The following is a 19,606-nucleotide window of genomic DNA, read 5'->3' on the forward strand; positions in this document are numbered from 1 at the left end:
TGTTTTGTTAGTGCCATGGAAAATCTGATTAAAAAAATTTTTTTTATGTTATTGTGGTCCCTTATGCTTACCAAGCCTCTAAACACGCAAAATCCAGTCGCCAGAAGGAGACACAAAACCAACATTAAATCAAAAGGTCTTCTCAGCAGGTCTTTTGCTTGGACCTCTTGAATGACCTAAAATAGAGTTGGTAACTGATGAGCTGCCAAAGAATAATCTGAGATCTACTGAAACAAAGATACCGTGGTAAGAGAATTTCCAAGATTCAAAACCACTAACAAGGTAATTTAGGAAAATAATTCCTCTCCCCAAGTCTCAGTTCCTCATCAGTGAAATGAGGAGATTGGGCCTAGTGATCTTGAAGGGCCCTTCAGGTTCTGTGAGGCCATATTTTTTTAAATAGCATTTTTATGATCTTAAGTGTAAAATATACTCATCTTTAAAATAAACCAGTAACCTGTCATACTACTATTAACACTTGTTGTATTTTCCAGTCATAAATACATAGTTTTATATGTATATATAATACTACATGTGTTAAGTATAATATATAATCTACATTTATTTTTTCACAAAGTTAGGACTTAATGTATAAACAACTTTGCATTTGTTTTTTTGCCTTTCACTACCTATGAGTACTTAACCACATTGTTAAAAGTTCTTTTAAAACTTACTGCCACATGGTAGTGCCATTGTTGGATATTTAGGCATCTTCACTGTTTATACTTAATGCAATGATGAGCAACTTTGTACATAAATCTTTGACAGAATCTCTGATGATTTTCTTAGGATACAGCCCTCAAAATAGAACTACTAAGGTTAAAAAGTTAAATTTGTTAACGTTGATAACACTGCCAAGTGGCTCTGCAGAGTGATTCTGAATTTGTGTTTGTATCAGCACTGTATGACTGCCTATTTCTCCCTGGCCATCACTGTGTTTTAACATTTTTTTTAAAAATTAATAGTTTGTGTGTCTTATAACATGAACAGTACAGATATGCTAGCCTGGAGCCATCAGAGTCAGTGAAGCAAGGAGGAAGGCTATGGTTTGTTGTTTAGTCACTAAGTCGTGTCTGACTCTTTGTGACCCCGTGGACTGTAGCCCACCAGGCTCCTCTGTCCACGTGATTCTCCAGGCAAGAATACTGGAGTGGGTTGCCATTTCCTCCAGGGAATTTTCCCGACCCAAGAATCAAACCTACATCTCCTACATTGTAACCAGGTTCTTTGCCACCGAGCCACTGGGGAAGCCCTTAAGGACATGGTTACTGTCTGCTTGTTTTTTTAACAACCACCTCGTCTTCAAAGGGTATAAGGGGGCACCAGTTATCAACGTGCCAAGCGGAGTTTACATAGCATGTGTCCAAACATTCACAAATGAAATGTTTGTAAATTAAAATGTATTTTAATGAATTCTATTGTAAGTCTTTTTATAAAATGAAGAATCATGTTCTGCTTATCTCTAGTAACTCATATTTTCATGTATCAATTTTACTTAAGGATCTAATATCTATGAAAGGAAGAGAAACTTAGAAAGATGTCACTAGCTTAGAACTGAAGACCTTAACAGAGTACCTGCCGGGCCAGTATTGTTTCACCCTGACCACCTTGGCTGTGACTGGAAGGGAGGTATCTCAGAAGATGTCCTGCAGCCAGTCTCCATGTGCCTGGATCTCCTGGTAATCAGACCCTCTGACTGTGTGCTACTTGGAACAGCAGTGTCTTTCCAGCCTCCCTCTGGGGCAGTAGTGCATAGACAGCTCTGAAAGAGGTGCCCAGGTGCTCAAACTCCAGGCCATTAGCACCCCCAGATAAACCTCATACACTGGGCAATAGTGCGGAATCTAATGGGAAGAGCCAGTGTAACCTGTGGCACCAGAAGTTCCAAAAAGCATGGCCTAGCCAATCAAAGCAGATCTAATCACACAGAAGCAGACCATCTGGCCGCCATAATAAGGTGTGAACCACTGCTGCAGAATCAACACAGTCACGCTGACCGACTGCCCCAAAGGCTACAGTCCCTGGAGGCCTGGTCCAGTCCAATAGCTGGTGGATACAAGTGACCTCTGAGGTTGAGAACAGGTTTACATTTAAATTAATAAAATCACCTTTGAGGGATAATTATAATTTTCTGATGGCTGATTATAGATTCTGAAACCAGCCCAGACAGGAAGACAAGTATATGGTATGCTTAAGAAAAAGGCAGGGCAAATACGTGTTCCATACTTCCCTATTTAAAAGAAAGAAAGAAAAAGTCAAAAGTTTACCAAAACTATATCCACATACAAGTAACATGTAGGATCCCTCCCCATCTCATCTAAAATCCTAATATGGACCAGACAGTATTTTTAATGAAACCAGAAGCATAGGTCAGTTTAAAACTGTTACATATTTATTAACAGGTATGCCTTATTTACAGTACTTTAAAAGTAGACTTAATATAATATCCTGGTTTCTGGCACACATAAATAACTTTTATATCAGCTTTCAAGAATCTTAATTTTCAAGTATATTATCATGTGCCCACCGTGTGTCGAGTTATATATAGTACAAAGAGATGTAAGAAATATCTTCATACTGAATGTAGTGACAAACCCAATATTTACCCCACTAGATCTTTCTAGAAGTCATGAATCACTGATATTAGTCTAGTTGTTCAGTGTACACTTTTGAAAATTGCTCAACAGCATTTCTTAAAAGGAAAGTTGGAAGGGAAAAGAAGTAACTGCAAAACAGCTCTTTGGTAAACTTGGAATTTCTTGGTTCTATCACAACCAAAATAGCTTCCCTATTTAAAAATTATTCCCATTGTTTCAGAAAAGGAAAGTGAATTTTAAGATAAAGTTTCTTACCTACAATGTTTCCTGGCACAAAAACAACAATGCTCATAATAATAGATCCGACCCAATATAGGCCAATGGTTCTATAACTTTCCCTGTAACGAAAAAAATCCTGACTTAGCACACTTGTTTTAGAATACTATTAGTATAAGATGCTCCACAATTGATCACTGTTATAACTAGTAAAGTACGTGAATCGAAAATGTACTGAATCAAGAGTAATAAATCCAGTACAAGGAACCCTGGTGATTGATCAAATTGCATTTCCCTATGTGATGAGCTATAGAATCCTCTTTGTGTCCTTTTGCATAGGAAATTATGCTTGCTACACTAATCTTCTGTTCAACCACACTATGGTAATCACTTTCAAAGGAGGCCTGCATTTCACTATTATTTATGAAACTCACAGCATGAAAGGGAAAAGAAGGTTCAAAGAAGAAAATTGGATCCATTTTTAAAATCATTGTAAGTATGAGTAGTAGGATGCTAATAAATGGACTTTCCCAGGTATCACAGAATTTCAAAGTCCCAAAGATAAATACAGTAAGTGATACATAACCCATGTTCGGAAGGAGCTGCTAGACACATACCTCTAATCTTAATAGGTGATGTTGACAAAAAGTTTTTGCAACCGATAACTGACAACCCAAGATGGTTAGATCGCATCACTGACTCAATAGACATGAGGTTGAGCAAACTCCGGGAGATGGTGAAGGCCAAGGAAGCCTGGTGTGCTGCAGTCTGTAGTGTCACAGAGTCGGACAGGACTTAGTGACTGAATAACAAGTGACAACCCACCTCCATAAGGGACTCAGAGAAATTCAAAAAGGGATTCTCTGCCGGGAAAGAGAAGTGAAGAATACTGTGTGCTTTCTGCCCTGCCCTACCTGCCAAGCCCAATGTATCAGATCCCAGGAGGCTCACTCACGGTGACTGGGACTGTCAGCAGGGGGCAAATCAGAATCTTCTTCCCCAAGAGGACCACAGAAATGCTGGCCCACACCTGGCAGGAGGCAGAGCCTGAGCATTCTCAGAAACACTTGCTGTGTTCCCTGGAGCTTGGGAACATTCATGAAGAGAAGGGCGAGAGCCTAGAAAAGTCCAGAAATTAGCTGGGACTGTCTTGGAGTGGACAAATGGGGGCTGGGGAGGGGCACAGGACAGTTGGTCAAGCTGAATTTCAACCTTGTGAGGAGCTAGAATGTGAGACTTTAACCTGGAGCCAAAGGGAGGCCTGGGAAGGTAGGTGGACTTGAGACATCTTTAAAGGACTCTACCCCAAGGGTATGGCTTCTGGGTTATAGGGGTTCCAGCAGAAATAAGCTGTGGGTGTACCCCATGGGCAGAAGAGTTGCACAATTTCAGTCCACAAGAGCATTGCTCATGTCAGGAATCAGGGTAGTGCAGAGGCACCTATGGTGCATGCGTGTGTTAAGTCACTTCAGTCGTGTCCAACTCTTTGCAACCCTATGGACTGTACCCCGCCAGGCTCCTCTGTCCATGAGATTTCCCAGGCAAGAATACTGGAGTGGGTTGCCATGCCCTCCTCTAGGGGATCTTCCCAACCCAGGGATCGAACCCATGTCTCTTATGTCTCCTGCATTGGCAGGTGGGTTCTTCACCACTAGTGCCACCTGGGAAGGGGTTCCTATGGCAGGGGTCTCCAAAGACCCCACACATGCGCCCCACAAGGCAGAGCCAGCATACCACCTGGCTCCCAATACCCAGAAAATAGCACTGGTCATGTAAGACTCTGCTCCTTTTCCCTTAATTCCACGTACACACACATGCTCCCAGAGGAGTGAGCTGAGAAGTAATAAAAGGACTGACCGTGTACCCCAGCAGACTGCTCAGTCTCAGGGTTAAACCTGAGCTGGAGGGAAAGAGAGAGCTCTGAACTGAAAGGAGTCTGAAGTTTTGAATTACAATGGGCTTTTATTCCTGGAAACACAACATTAAGGGGTCTGCTGGAGCTGTCCGTCGGGGCAAAAAAAGTGTTAGTCACTCAGTCATATCCAACTCCTTGCAACCCCACGGACTGTAGCCTACCAGGCTCCTCTGTCCATGGAATTTCCCAGGCAAGAATACTGGAGTGGGAAGCCATTCCCTCCTCCAGGGGATCTTCCAGACCCAAGGATCGAACCTGGGTCTCCTGCATTGCAGGTAAATCCTTTACCATTTGAGCGACCAGGGAAGCCAGAGGGGCAGTCCAAAGTCATATGTTCAAAAGGGAGTAAATGCTGCAAAAATGCTGTAAATGCATGTCTCACTTGGGTCCACAGAGCCTGTACCCATGTCCATGTGCCCCTCTCTATGTATCTGCCTCTGTACATCCGTGTTCCTTACACACTCGCCTGTCAGTTGCTAAGGTGACCCAGGCACACCCACCAGGTAAGCTGACTTACTCCCAGGCTATGGCTGCCACCATCACCAGATACATCAGATAATGAGCAGAGCCGTCCCAGTAGCAGATCATATGTCCATAGGCCGTGTTCAGATACGGTTCACCCTGAGGAGAGCATAAGAAGTCCACTGTAAATAAAACTCAAACATTTCAGAGCAAAATACCAGACCAGTATTGCATGTAAAATAAAACAGCAGAACTAACATGTTCGTTTGCTGAAGTGAAACTATTCAGAATCCAAGACAATTACAAAATTGGTAGGAACATGAAAATAAACATGTTTTATATACATATATATGTATACAAATATACAGGACAGGAAAGCCTGGCAGGCTACAGTCCATTGAGTCACAAAGAGTTAGACATGACTTAGCGACTGAACAACAGCAATGAAAATATACGTGTACCCTGGAGCCGCCAAAACTAGGGTCTGCCACAGCAGGTGGAATGAGTCCGTGCCTGTCCCATGCTAGGTCTACACAGGTGTATTGTTGTTGTTCAGTCACTAAGTCGTGTCTGACTCTTTGTGACCCCATGGACTGTAGCCTACCAGGCTCCTCCGTCCATGGGGTTCTCCAGGCAAGGATACTGGAGTGGGTAGCCATCCCCATCTCTAGGAGATGTTCTTGACCCAGCGATCAAACCCACATCTCCTGCACTGACAGGTGGATTCTCTACTGCCATCTGGGAAGCCCACATAGGTGTGTACAGTGATGCAAAACAGATGGTATCTCAAGCAATCCTGCCCTTGTGGCAAACTCACTGAGGCCAAGTCCAGTCTGTGACTAAAGGTGTTTATCTCTGGCCAGGCAGGGTGGCCAGGGGAGACCCTGCTGACCAGAGTCACTTGACTGACCTTCAAAATTCATGCTGACCCAGAGGCCTGCTGGGCTGCATGTAAGGAAGGCAGGGCTTTCCCCCCGCTGCTATCCCCTATGCAGGCATGGACAGGCTTCACACCCTGCCCCTCATTCAACCTTCCGAGCAGCACCATGGGATAGATACAAGTGACTCCATTTTACAGATGAGCAAACAGAAGTTCCAAGAGGTTACCTGACCTGCCTAAGGTCACACAGCTAATTCCTAGCAGAAACTGTACTACCAAGAAGAGCTGTGGGCTTCCCAGGTGCCTCACTGGTAAAGAATCCACCTGCCAATGCAGGAGACACAGGTTAGATCCCTGGGTCAGGAAGATTTCCTGGAGAAGGGAATGAAAATCCACTTTAGCAGTCTTGCCTGGAGAATTTCATGGACAGAGGAACCTGGTGGGCTATAGTCCATGGGAGTCACAAAAGAGTTGGATATGACTGGGCAACTAAACAACAAAAAGAAGAAGAGAGATACTTCCAAGAAATTTTTAGTTTTATAAACAGATTATATGATGAGCCATGAACACATTTCCTTGTCCCAGGTGCTTTACGTTCAGGCCACTGCTAGAAAGTCACTGCCGAACCTGCCTGGGTGTTAGTGTCATTCTGGCTCCTCCCCTCTCTCCTGTCTTCCCTTCTCCCATACCTGTGCTCTCCTGCCTTGTTTCAGATGTCTTCCTAAGATGCCTGAAGACCTTTCCACAACAAGGAAGAGTGCAGATCAACCAGCCTGTCAATCAGCCAGCCAAGCAGGGGTTTTTCTGCACTTCCTTGGGGCAAGGACTGCCTGTCATCTTGCCTCCCACATCAAATCACGTGAGCATCACGGGGCAGGGGGGTGGGGTTGTGGGGAGGGAGGAAACAACATACAAATCAGGCTTTAATACTCATGCCCAGCCCACATCTTTTCTCTCTGACGTGCTTTGACTGAATAATACCATCCAAGGTCATGTTGTTTTTGGGGGGTTTTTTTGGCCATCCCATGTCACAAGTAGGATCTTAGTTCCCCTACCAGGGATGGAACCTGGGCCCCTGGCAGTGAAAGCATGGAGTCTTAGCCATAGGACCACCAGGGAAGTCCACTCAAGTTCATGTTTTTCATCATGCATGCCTACACATCTGGTTCTCTGAGCCGTGCTGGCCTCACCCGGTGGCTTGCTGAGCATCTTCCACTGGATGGCTCCAGGGACCCTTCAAGCCCATCTCACCTCCTTTAACTCATCAGCTTGTCCCCTCAGCCAAGCCCCACTTGGCCTATGTTCATGGAGACACCACTCAGCTTGCCCAGCTCAGAACCACAGGGTCGTTTTCACTCCTCCTTCTCTTACACAGTCTGCTGGCAGGTCCCATTGATCCGTCTCTATGATGTCAACCCCAGGCAATCCTCCCTCTCGTCACAGCCTCATTCGAGCCCTCAGCACCCCTCACTAGACCTTTCCTACATGGTTGTCCCACCTCTCTCCTCTCCTGCCGATTCACCACACCCCTGCCCTAGCTCTGGACATGTCATTCTTCACCTCAGAAACCTCCCAAAGCTGGTGGCAACTGCAAGACAAGCCCTACCTCCTCTTCTCTGGCAGCCACGTCCCCCAGCCTGGCCCTGCACCCCTCCCACAGTTGCACCTCAACCCCTCTCCTCATCCCCCTTTTACCACCCTCACCAGCTCAAACTCCAGGCCCTCTTGGCAGCTACCTCCTTCCTAAACCCTCCTCGCTGTGAGCTCTGTGGCCCTGAATTCCCTGGGTATTTCTGCCTCTTTTTTAAATATATGTATTCTTTTTTTTTTTTTTTATTGTTGGCCGCACTGGGTCTTTGTTGCTGCAGATGGGGTTTCTCTAGTTGCAGAGAACGGGGGCTACTCTCCAGTTGCGGTGCACAGGCTTCTCTTTGTGGTGGCGTCTCTTGTTGTGGAGCACAGGTTCTAGGGCATGCAGGCTCAGCAGTTTGGGCACAAGGACTCAGCAGTTACACCCTGCAGGCTCTAGAGCATGGGCTCCGTAGTGGCACATGGGCTTAATTGCCCCACAGCATGTGAAATCTTCCCGGACCAGGGATCAAACCTGCATCCCCTGCATTGGTAGTCAGATTCTTGACCACTGGACTACCTGGGAAGCCCTCCTTCTGTGTTTGTGCCTGTCCTCTCCCAGGCCACTTCAGAGGCTCCTGATCTTCTGGCCAAGGTCTCCAAAGTTCCACCCTCAGCCCTCCTCTCTCTACCTTCTCCTCTCTTCTCAGAACTTCAGGTGCCAACTGTCCTGAGATGGTCCCTACATCTCTTCCCGGAGCTCAACACCTGCAGAGCCTTGCCCGCTAGGCCACCTGCCAGGACGTCCCATACCCATCTGAAACTCCTCACATCCCCAGATGAACTCAGCATCATTCCTGCCTGGCAGTGGGGAGCCCCGTGCTGTTTCTCATCTCGAAGCCTCTGCCCACACTGTCTCTTCTCCTTGGAGTCCCTCCACCCCCAAGTCTATCTGGAAAACGTGTGTCATCCACTGCCATTGCCATTTTTAAAAAAGACTAGGGCAGGGCTTCCCTGGTGGCTCAGTAGTGAAGAAAAAAAAAAAAACACAATAAGCTGCCTGCCAACGCAGGAGACACGGGTTCCATGCCTGGTCTGGGAAGATCCCGCATGCCAAGGGACAGCTACGCCCGTGTGCCACAACTACTGAGCCTGTGCTCTAGAGCCCAGGAGCTGCAACAGCTGAGCCCTAGAGCCCATGCTCCACAAGAGAAGACCCCGCAATGAGACGCCCAGGCGCTGCCACAACTAGAGAGTAGCCCCGGCTCTCTGCAACTAGAGAAAAGCCTGTGCAGCAAAGAAGACCCAGCACAACCAAACTTAAATTAAAAAAAAATTTTTTTAAGCTAGGGCAGCATCACAGAGGGCCCCCTTTAAGTGCTCCCAGAGTCAGGATGGTATCTTAGCCCTTATTTTCCCCATTGCCCCCAGCTCATCCCTGAGACCTACTCATTCCAGCCACTCAAATTCTCTGAAGTTCATCCCTCCTCTCTACCGTTCATGCTTGGCCTCCATCTGGGTCACCTTCATGTCCTCACTGGCCCTGCAGGACACCTCCTGGCTGGTGTCCTAGCTCACAGCACTGACCCTTCCCTTCAAAGCCATCCTTCTCTGAGCTGACTGCATTGTCCCCTGACTCAACATCTTCCCTCACACGAGGGACAAAACCCAAACTCCCTTGGCTTGCACTCAAGGCTCCCCATTACCTGAAACATGAATGATGACTACACTGCTCCTTATTTCCTATGTGACCTTGAGTATATTACTTAACCTCTCTGGGGCTAGATTCATCACACCATCAAATAAGGAAAGAGGACCAGCTCTGTCAAGTGCCAGGTAGATTGATAATGCTGTGATGAGGAGCAGAGCACGTATTCATCATCACAGTCAAATGGCTTTATTAACTGACTCCGTGTTTGGCAGTTTACACATTTAAGACTGACTGACTTGGGCTTTCTTAAGGAGTAATGCATTGATAACAACAGATACACAGATACTGACTTCATTTAAAGACCTCTGCTGCTGCTCCTACTAAGTCACTTCAGTCGTGTCCGACTCTTTGCAACCTCATGGAGCCCACCAGGCTCCTCTGTCCATGGGATTCTCCAAGTAAGAATACTGGATTGGGTTGCCATTTACTCTGCCAGGGGATCTTCCCCACCCAGGCATTGAACCCTCGTCTTTTACATCTTCTGCATTGGCAGCTGGGTTCTTTACCACCAGCGCCACCTGAGAAGCCTTAAAGTACCCCCACTTATTTTAAACACAAGTAGAGGAGGAAGGTGGTGAGTCAGGTGTGAAGATAGAGTTGTAAGACCCAACACTGAGGAGAGCTGCCTCCCATGATCTAATCCTAACTTTTCACTTCACTTTCCACATAACTGAGTGTTCTGCATCCACAGCAGTCAATGAAATAGCACGGGTCGTGCCTTCTTACATGACACGAAAGGATTTCCAGCTAGAGCAATACTGTTGGAGTCGCCGACCCTTCGGTTCCCATGGTGCGTGTGGTGCTAAGCGCCCCCGTACCTCTCTCAGGTAATGCGTCATGAACCCGTCGATGATCCCATCTTGCTCCAGTCCTATGATGAGGTTTACGACGCTGGTAAATCCGAACACCGCGTACACTAGAGCAGAGAAAGCAACAGTTCAGAAAGCCGCAGCTCAGGGGGCAAAGCCTAAGAGCTTGGCGTCCACCAGTTATGATTTCTTTTTTACTTTTAATTTTATTTATTCAGCTGTGCTAGGTCTTAGCTGAGGCATGTGGGATTCTAGTTCCCCAGCCAGAGATTGAATCCCGGGACCCCTGAAGTGGGAGTGTGGAGTGTTAGCCACTGGACCACTGGGGAAGTCCCCAGTAATGATTTCTTGTCATGTTTTCCAGAAGACTCTATAGATGCCGTCAACAAGGACTCACAGAACGTACCTCCCATGCACACAGCTGGAGCCGCCCACCAGTGTCATGACCTGCAAAAGGACACCCACTCGGAGGAGCACATGACAAGGTCTCAGGGGATTCTAGCAGGCTGCCCGACTCCCCTCCTCCACTTCCTGCACGTGGCTGCCAAGGCACATCTGCGTTCCAGCTGGGCGGCAGGAACGAAACCATTCCCCTGTGGCCCAGGAAGCACAGAGGTGACCACTGACTCAAAAGAGATCTTTCACATCAATGGTTACCAGGTGGCCCGACTCACAGTGTATCCAGCGTGCTTGCCTTACCCCACACTGGAGATCCTACAGACAAACAGTGGCTGATGTGAAAGTAACGGTTGTTTTAGGAAGGAAATCTAGTGATTTTTAGAAAACTGGATATGAGGTGGAACCATTGAATATTAAAGAGGAAAAGCCACAGCATCTTAGAGAATCTCACTAAGGCTGTGAGAAGCTCCTCAGTGGGCTGAAAACTACCAGCAACAACTACCAGCTAAGGAATAATACTTTTTAAACAGTGAGTGATCAAATTTAGCATGTGGCAGTTTGTCAATAAAGCTCTCTGTTCAAATCATAACAAATCGGCATCAAACTGTGTGTTGGGCATGGATGGTAAAAAAATTTGGTGGTGGGACTTCCCTGGTGGCCCAGTGTTTAAAAAATACTTTTTAAACAGTGAGTGATCAAATTTAGCATGTGGCAGTTTGTCAATAAAGCTCTCTGTTCAAATCATAACAAATCGGCATCAAACTGTGTGTTGGGCATGGATGGTAAAAAAATTTGGTGGTGGGACTTCCCTGGTGGCCCAGTGGTTAAGACTCTGTGCTCCCAATGCAGGAGCCATGGGTTCCATCTCTGGTCGGGTAACTAAGATCCCGCACGCTGCATGGCACACCCCAAAAGAAAGAAATTTAAAAAAAATTTGATGGTGAATATAAAAACAGCTGTGAAACAAGAAAATGCCCGGGAAGGCAGGCAAGGTTAACTCACAGAGCAGGAAAGCTGGCCTTGCCCCAAGTCTGCAACCAGGAGTGCAGTGTCTACATTTTCCCCAGGCAGAGTGGGAGGCCCTCACGTGCCCTGCCTCCCCATGCCTCTGTGCAGGCCTTTGGTCCAGATCTCGCGGACACTGATGAGCCATTACGTGATCAGCCATTGTGTGTCTCCCAGAAGAGGAAGCCTTCAGCAACTGATCATTCGGCTGTTCTACCGACAATCGCTGATGCCAACAGCAGTGTCAGGCTCTGGGTCACCAATGACAAGGACAGTCCATGCCCTCTAGTCGGGGCTGCATGGACTGATACGAGGACAGAGGGCTGAGAGAGAGGAGGGCACTCAGCCCTGAGGACCCTGGAGAAACATGAGTGCCACTGAGCGAGGGCTCCACAGAGCCTGGAGGAAGGGGAAGGAAGCCGGCGGCAGGAGGCCAGTCTGCAAATGTGGGCAGAGGCCAGACCAGCGGCAGGGAGACTGGAGGCAGAAAGAGGACATGGATTCAGACAGGCCCAGCTCATCGACTGACTGGCTATCAGCGCTTAGGTAAGTTTCATTTCTCTAAGCTTCAGAGTTTTTTATATGCAAACTGGGAGAAATCTGGGGCATCAGTGCTGTCTCACCGGCTGTAACCTTGACCCCATTTCTCAGCGCCTCTGGACCAGATTCTTCGTGTGTGCAGAGAGGATATTGTTGTGAAAGAAAGAAAGTGAAAGTGTTAGTCGCTCAGTGTCTGACTCTTTGTGATCTCATGGATTGTATCTGCCAGGCTCCTCTGTTCATGGAATTCTCCAGGCCAGCATACTGGAGTAGGTAGCCATTCCTTTCTCCAGGGGATCTTCCCGATCTAGGGATCAAACCCAGGTCTCCTGCATTGCAGGCAGATTCTTTACCATATGAGCCACTAGGAAAGCCCTGTTTGTTGTGAGGATTAACTAAAATGATACTGCTAATGTGCTCAGAGTCATATTAGGCACACCACAGGTGCTCAATCAGTGGTGTTTTCATTTATTTAAGATACACGTGTATTTGCCAGGCAGTGGTTCAAGTACTTTATAAATAGCATCTTATTTAATGTTTGTACCAACCCTCCACAGCAAGTACTATTATTTTCCTCATTGTAAAAATATGCATACTGAGGCACCGGACCGCTAAGCTCAAAGCCAAATGGAAGGGGCTGCAAATAGCTGGCTGAAGGCCGAAAGCCAGGAAGGAGATGGTACAAGATCCGAGGTCAGAGGTCAGAGCATGGCTCAGGTCAGAGGTCAGAGCATGGCTCAGGTCAGAGGTCACAGCATGACTCAGGGCAGAGGCAAGGAACAGAGGGGTGTCCTGCCTGGGTCCCAGCTGGGACAGGGTGGGGTGCACTGCTAGCGAGAGTCCTTCGCTTAGAAGGAAGCAGGGCTGCATCTTATGGAAATACTCTCGCACTTCGTATCACCTTACCAGTTGGCTCAGAGTATTCACAGCCACAATGGAAAACAGACAGAGGCTCACATGCTGTGCTCTGAGGTGCACACAAAGGGCCCCCTCCCATGGAGACATACCATAGAACAGTGGGTCCCGAGGGGGTTTTCTTTTGACCAGGACACGAGCCAGCAGGGCCACCAGGAGCAGGACTACGGCAGCAGCCCCCACAATTGTCCAGGAACTGCAATGACCAGAACAGGGAGGTGGTCACTTATCAATATAAACACACGGGTGCATGGAATTTCCTGGCTAGTGAATGCATTCTCTCCCAGCGCAGTCTCTGCCTACAGCCCAGGCACTGTGGCATTCATGAAGTTTGTCTACAGAACTTGGGCCCCTCTGGGCCACCCCATGACTTTCAGGGACCAGGACCAGAGCTATCAGGTCCTCACTCTCTGGTCATCCCGCCCACCTGGGCGAATGACGTGTCTGAGTGCCCTCTACCACTGTCCGTCTGCCATTGTCCACCTGCTCCTCCAAACCCTGTGCCTGATGTCTGACAGGCCTAACCACTGAATCTGCCTCCTTCCATAGGGCTGGCTGGAAACCCTCACACTGAGCTCCAGGGAGCATGCAGGAGTCACAACTACATCACCTTCTAAGGAAGAAGGGCCCCAGGCTGTGTGTATAATCAAAGGGACCAGAGGACCAGGCCAACCCAAGGAGAGAAGAGCTGGGGCTGGGCCCAAGGCCTGAATGAAGCCAGCCCCCCAACACCCAGGAAGCCAAGGTGAGATAGTCTGGGCATAGCCCTGGACTTCCTCCTAGGAAAAGGCATGGCCCAAGGGGACAGGGAACGAACAAATCCACTCCTTGGCAGGACAGAACAAGGGTACAGGCTTGCTGGAGTGAGCGGTCGAGGGACCGGGAGGCTGGTACCTACTCTGCCCCTGCCTGTGGGCCTTAGGAAAGTCATGTCATTGCATCATCTGTTTTTTAGTTAATTAAGACATATTGAGGGACTTTCTTGGTGGTTCAGTGGTTGGGACTTCGCTTTCCAATGCAAGGAGTGTGGGTTCAATCCCTGATTGGGGAGCTAAGATTCCCACATGCCTAGAGGCCAAACAATCAAAACATAAAACAGAAGCAATATTGTAACAAATTCAATAAAGTCTTTTTAAATGGTCCACATCAAAAAATCTTTAAAAGAAAACATATTAAGGAAAACTGCATTGCACACCCCTATAGGCCAGTCACTGTGGATGAAATAGAGAGACCCCTGTCTACACAGGAGGACCTATCTCAGTGGGCTAAGCTCTCTCACCCAGAGGTCACCTCCAGTCCTAAGAGGTATTTTCTCTCTCATACCTCCTGACAAGGCATCCATTTCTAGACGAAGCACTGCCCAATCCATTCCCAGGGCCTGCTTACACTAGGGCCCCCTCGGTGATCCTCAAGAGCTGCTCTAGCACCACCCCTTAGCCAAGACCCTTCCACACCATCACAGAGGATGTCTGGATAACCTTTGCTATATGTCCCCAGGACTTCTGGAAAATACCCTTCACAGCCCACCAACACCTACTAATAGCTGAGGGAAAAACTCATGCTGAAGTTCACTCCACACTCTACAGTTGGATTGGGTGCAGGCAGGGGTCAGAAATCTGCTCCTAATGTCAGAGAGGGAGTGATCCATTTATATGCAGGTAGACGAACCCCAAGGAGAGTGGCCCCAGGTCCAGGAAAACTGTATCCCATGCACCTGGCCCTAGGCCCACTTAAGAGTTGAGGAGTGGTTTCTGGGAATCAGCAGCACCCAGGCTTTCAAATGCTACCCCAGACCTACATATTCAGAATACTTCAGGTGTGGGGTATGGGAATAGGTTAATTTTTTCAAGACACCTGGGTGAGTATGCACAGAAAGTCTGCCTGGGGACCTCTTAAGATTTTCAGGAACTGATGGATGAGTGAGGGAGGGAAGGAAAGGGAGAGCAAGAAAGGAAGGAGAAATGGATGGATGATGGATGAATGGATGTTTGGATGGATAAACGGGTGGACAGATGGATGCATGGATGACATGATGGACAGTGGATGAATGGACAGATGAATGGATGGATGATGAATGATGGATGGATGAATGGATGTTTGGATGGATAGATGGATGATTGACAGATCATTGATGGTGGATGAATGGATGGATGACGGATGGTTAGATATGGATAGTGGATGATGAATGAATGGATTGTGGATGGATGGATGGTGAATGATGGATGGATGGGTAGAGGAATGAATGGATGTTTGGATGGACAGATGCATGCATGACAGATGATTGGTGGTGGATGGTGGACGAATGGATAGATGAATGGATAGATGAAGAATGATAGATGAATGGATGATAGATGGATGGTTAGATAATGGATAGTGGATAGTGAATGCATGAATTGTGGGTAGATGAATAGAAGGATGCATGGTGAATGGAGGACATAGTTCTATGATAAAAATGAAGATGACCATGTCGGTGTCCAGGTAAGAGACTGAAATAGGAGGTTTCTAGTGCCACACATCAGTGGATGCTCCAGGCTCTTCCTGTAGGTTGAGCCAAAGGAGGAGACGATGAAAGAGAGAACTAATATGAGTCAGGAACACACTGCTGGGCAGAAGCATCCTGTGAACAGAGAAGAGGTTAAGGTGCTGTGTAGGCTGAAGGGTCAGGAAGATCCCCTGGAAAAGGGAATGGCTACCCATTCCAGTATTCTTGCCTGAAGAATTCCTTGGACAGAGGCCCTGGCAGGCTACAGTCCATGGGGTCACAAAGAGTCAGACACTACTAAAGCAACTTAGCACACATGCACACACGCATGTGTAGGCTGACAGAAGTTTTCATCGCAGCCTGACTCTGGCAGAGGCCAGGAGACAACTCCCATCCCTGTTCCCATCAAGGACCCGGCTCACAGCCAGCACCATCGCACAGCTGGTGCTCTTCTGGACTAGAAAGCAGTATAAACTGCTTCATGGTGTCTGCTCCCACTCTCCACCTCTAGGGGAGGAGCAAAGGATGAAGAGTAACTGGGGCAACAGAGCATCTGCATCTCCCAGTGACAGCCAAGTGCAGGACCTGCTCAGAATGGGGAGAAATGGGTCCAGCAGGGACCCAGAGGTGGGGGAGGGGTAAGGGCTGCCACTAATATGAGGGTGGAAAAGCTGTTAGTCTTGTAATGTGTGTGTTTGGGGATGAGGCTGGGGAGCAGGGGGAGAGTTTCTGATGCCCTTACATGAACAGATGGCTACTGAAAGGGATCATGTGTGGGTGAGTATGAGTTGTGTATGTATGTGTGTGTCTATGAGATACAGAGAGAGAACTCAATTCTTTTCCTGGTGCCTCGACTTAAGTGGCTTTTTCTGTTCTTCAGGCTTTTGTAAAAGGTCTGGTGGGAAGGAAGCTTCAGCTAATTCAACTAATACAAACTGAATGGGATGCCTGCTAGGCACAAGCCCCCTACCACCCCTACCCCCGCAGACTGGGCAGGACAATGCTAAGGGGAGCCATGGCCTGAGAAGGTAAATTCTGACCACAGAGAAGTAACTCTTGTGGGAAAAGCACAACCCAACAGGGGCTCAGAGGAGGGAGAGACAGAGGGAACAGAGACTCCCCTGCTTGGGGGGTAGTCTGGAAGAGGCAGAGGTGGCATTTTACTCCAGTTTATAAAGTCCAGGTGTAGCTTCAACCATCAGCGACAGGAAGGAAGACGTCCCAGTCCCAGTGAACAGTATGAGCAGCGGCAAGGAGGTGGGGGATTAAGGAGTGTCCGGGACACAGAACCAGGTGGCGCTAGTGGTAAAGAACCCGCCTGCCAATGCAATGAGACTCGGTTTGATGTCTGGGTCAGGAAGATCACCTGGAGGAGGGCACAACAATCCTCTGCAGTATTCTTGCCTGGAATATCCCATGGACAGAGGACCCTGGCGGGCTACAGTCCGTAGCGTCTCAAAGAGTCAGACACGACTGAAGGGACTTAGTGCAGGGGCACAGAACAGTCCAGTGTGGCTAAAGCACCGGCACGGCTGACTGGGCCGGGCTGGAGGGCTGAGGCAGATATGCACAGGGCAGAGCGAAGGGAAACTCCCTGGGAGGCTCTGTGAGAGAGGGCCAGTACTGCCAGTGGGGTGGGGGGGCAGGAAGGAGGAAACAGATGCTAGCCCAGCCTCAGGACTGATGGGGAAGGAGACCGTGGGAGGGTGGGACGGGAGGAGTGGAGGAAGAAGAGGGAGGAGTCAAAGGCTACTGGGATTTTAATCTGCAGGAGGACAGGAAGAATGGCTGGAACCAGTTTTTCAGAACCCCCACAGGGCTCAGCAATGTGCTCAAGGACACACAGCAGCACATAGTTCAGGATGTGCTCAACAAACGCAATCACCGCCTTCCCAGGAGCTGAGATCAAAATCTCAGAGTCATCCTCAGATCCTCCCCATGCCACATGATCCTTCCATAAGCTGCGTGACCCTCCCTCCCAAAGATCCCCTCCCCAAGCCATGTCCCTCTCCCTATACTGCTCCCTGGTCCCCTACCTGGAAGGCTCTGTCCCTAGATCTTCCTGGGGCCATCTTCTGAAGCTCATGTCACCTCCTCCAAGAAGGCTTCCCTGGTCCCCAGTCCCCCCATCACTCTCTCAAATCGCCCCATTTTATGTGTTGATTCCTGTCTCAACAACACACCTCCCAGATCTCTTGTGGTTTCTTCATAGCTATTTCCCCAGCACCTGGAACTGTGCCAAGCATACAGTGTCTCCTCAATAAATTGTTGAGCTGCCCATAATGCCATTTCAGGAGGGCAGAGGCCCCCATGCACTGTATTCACAGATCTGTGACATTCCCTGCCCAAAGATGCTTCTTCCAGGAGTCGTGCCCCAAGACTGGGTCAGACCAAAGGCAGTCACTCCCCATGCCTAGAGAGCACCCCCCTCCGTAGATGAGCGCACTCTGGATAAGGCCCTCAACCCCGGAACCAGTGAGGAGGAAGTCACCGCCCCGTGGGCAGACACTTCTCCGCAGCTTGAAGGTCTGGAGAGGGGGTGCAGGATACACACTGATGCAATTTCCTTAGCACCAACGGCTGTGGGAAACAGCGCAGGTTACTTCCTCCTCTCGGCTGACAGCAGGAACATCGGCAGGCTCAGAAGCCTGGCGCCTTTCCCGCCGCTGGAGCAGGCCGGCCGCTGCCGGCTACTTGGCCAGAGAGCCCTCACAAGAGAGAGACAGGGCTTTGAACCAAGTCCATCTGCAGCCTCCTTCAGCCCCACCCATTTCTCTAGCATGGAACTGGCCTGCCGCTCACCCGGCTCCCTGTCCTATACTCCACGGGCGCCCTTACGGCATCCTGACAATAGGATGCAAATACAGGCCATTTGACAGACCGGAAAACTGAGGCCAGGCCTAGTGCCAAGGCCAGGCCTAGAACCCAGGCCTTTGCCTGTTCATTCCGCGCTATTTCTGCTAGTCATTCACAACAGTTTCTAAAATTAATACGAAATGAGAAGTATGTGTGTGTCCATACATGGAAACGTTCCTGTGAAATGAGAAAGGAACAAGTCGCGGCCGGGCTCCTAGCTGTTGGTGTGTGGACCGCCCCACCCCTGTCCCTGGGCACTTCAAGGGCAGGGGCATTGCCTTAATGACCCCCGTAACCCTGGACACCTGGCTGAGATTCCAGAACCGCGATACCTGGAACGACACCCAGCACTCGGCCCCAGAACTGCGCCCGAGTGTCAAAGATGCCAGCCCAAGCGAGGACCCCGGCCCGCGGGACTCCAGGCGCCTCCCCTCCTCCGGCTGGCCGCGGGGAGCCCTGGCGGCCGGCGAGCCTCTGCCCTGCCTGGCGGTTCAACCCCCTCCGAAAAGTTGCTGGGGCGCCCGCCGCGCCGACCCCCGCCGCTTGCGCGCGCCCACTCACTCGTGTTGGGCAGCCAGGTGGTTGAAGACATAGGTGACTGGGATGGCCGAGAGGGACAGCACGAAGACCCCCGTGGCCGCCGAGGCACTCATCGCCGCTGCCGCGCCGCTCGCCCTTCACCGCATCCCGCGCGGGCGCCCCGCCCCAGCTTCCGGCTGCGCCCGCGCCCCTCGCGGGTGCCCTTCCAGGCGCCCCGCGCCGCGCCGCGCCCGCCCCGCCCGCGCGCCCCCCGTGCCGCGCCCTCAGCAGCGCCCCCTCTGCGCGCCCGCCCGCAGCCGCCCGGTGCGCAGGGCCGCGGCGCAGTCCCGGGAGGCGCCCTGCCGTCCTCCCGCCCAGCGGCGCTGGGGCTCCACCGCCAGCGCGGGGCGGCGCCGAGGAGTGGCCAAAGCCCCCTGTCCGGGGACAGGTGTCCCCTGAGGCGCGCGCTCTGCGGGAAGGTGGCGGCCCGGGAGGCGGGCTCGGGGCGCCGCCGGGAGCTTGTCATCGACGACCCGGAGAGGTTCTGGGCCGAGCTGTGGGCCAGCGTAGGGTGGAGCCACACCCGGGGTGTCGGAGCGGGAAGAGCCCGCGAGATCGTCCACGTGGGGAACCCTCGGGCCAGGATAGGAAGGGATAAAAGATCCCGAAACCTTGGAACCTCTCCACCGGCAGCCGGCAGCGAGTCCCGTTTGAACCCCAAGTCTGAATCC

General features: G+C 49.9%; 1 protein-coding gene across 2 annotated transcripts in view; it reads right to left on the reverse strand.

Annotated features, from left to right (window-relative positions):
* The window catches only part of TM6SF1 (transmembrane 6 superfamily member 1), a 31,159-nt gene extending 12,025 nt beyond the window's left edge, over positions 1-19,134 (reverse strand). For both annotated transcript variants that reach the window (XM_043922622.1, XM_043922621.1), the window contains exons 1-7: positions 18,918-19,134; positions 13,111-13,214; positions 10,169-10,266; positions 5,246-5,349; positions 2,853-2,935; positions 2,109-2,230; positions 72-176 (exon numbers count right to left, since the gene is read on the reverse strand). In XM_043922622.1, coding sequence (XP_043778557.1) covers positions 72-176; positions 2,109-2,230; positions 2,853-2,935; positions 5,246-5,349; positions 10,169-10,266; positions 13,111-13,214; positions 18,918-19,009 — 708 coding nt within the window. In that variant the 5' untranslated portion in view covers positions 19,010-19,134. The remainder of the gene's footprint in view (positions 1-71; positions 177-2,108; positions 2,231-2,852; positions 2,936-5,245; positions 5,350-10,168; positions 10,267-13,110; positions 13,215-18,917) is intronic.
* Positions 19,135-19,606: the final 472 nt, after the last annotated feature.

Source organism: Cervus elaphus, chromosome 13 (genome assembly GCF_910594005.1).
Source record: "Cervus elaphus chromosome 13, mCerEla1.1, whole genome shotgun sequence".
Lineage (NCBI taxonomy): Eukaryota > Metazoa > Chordata > Mammalia > Artiodactyla > Cervidae > Cervus > Cervus elaphus.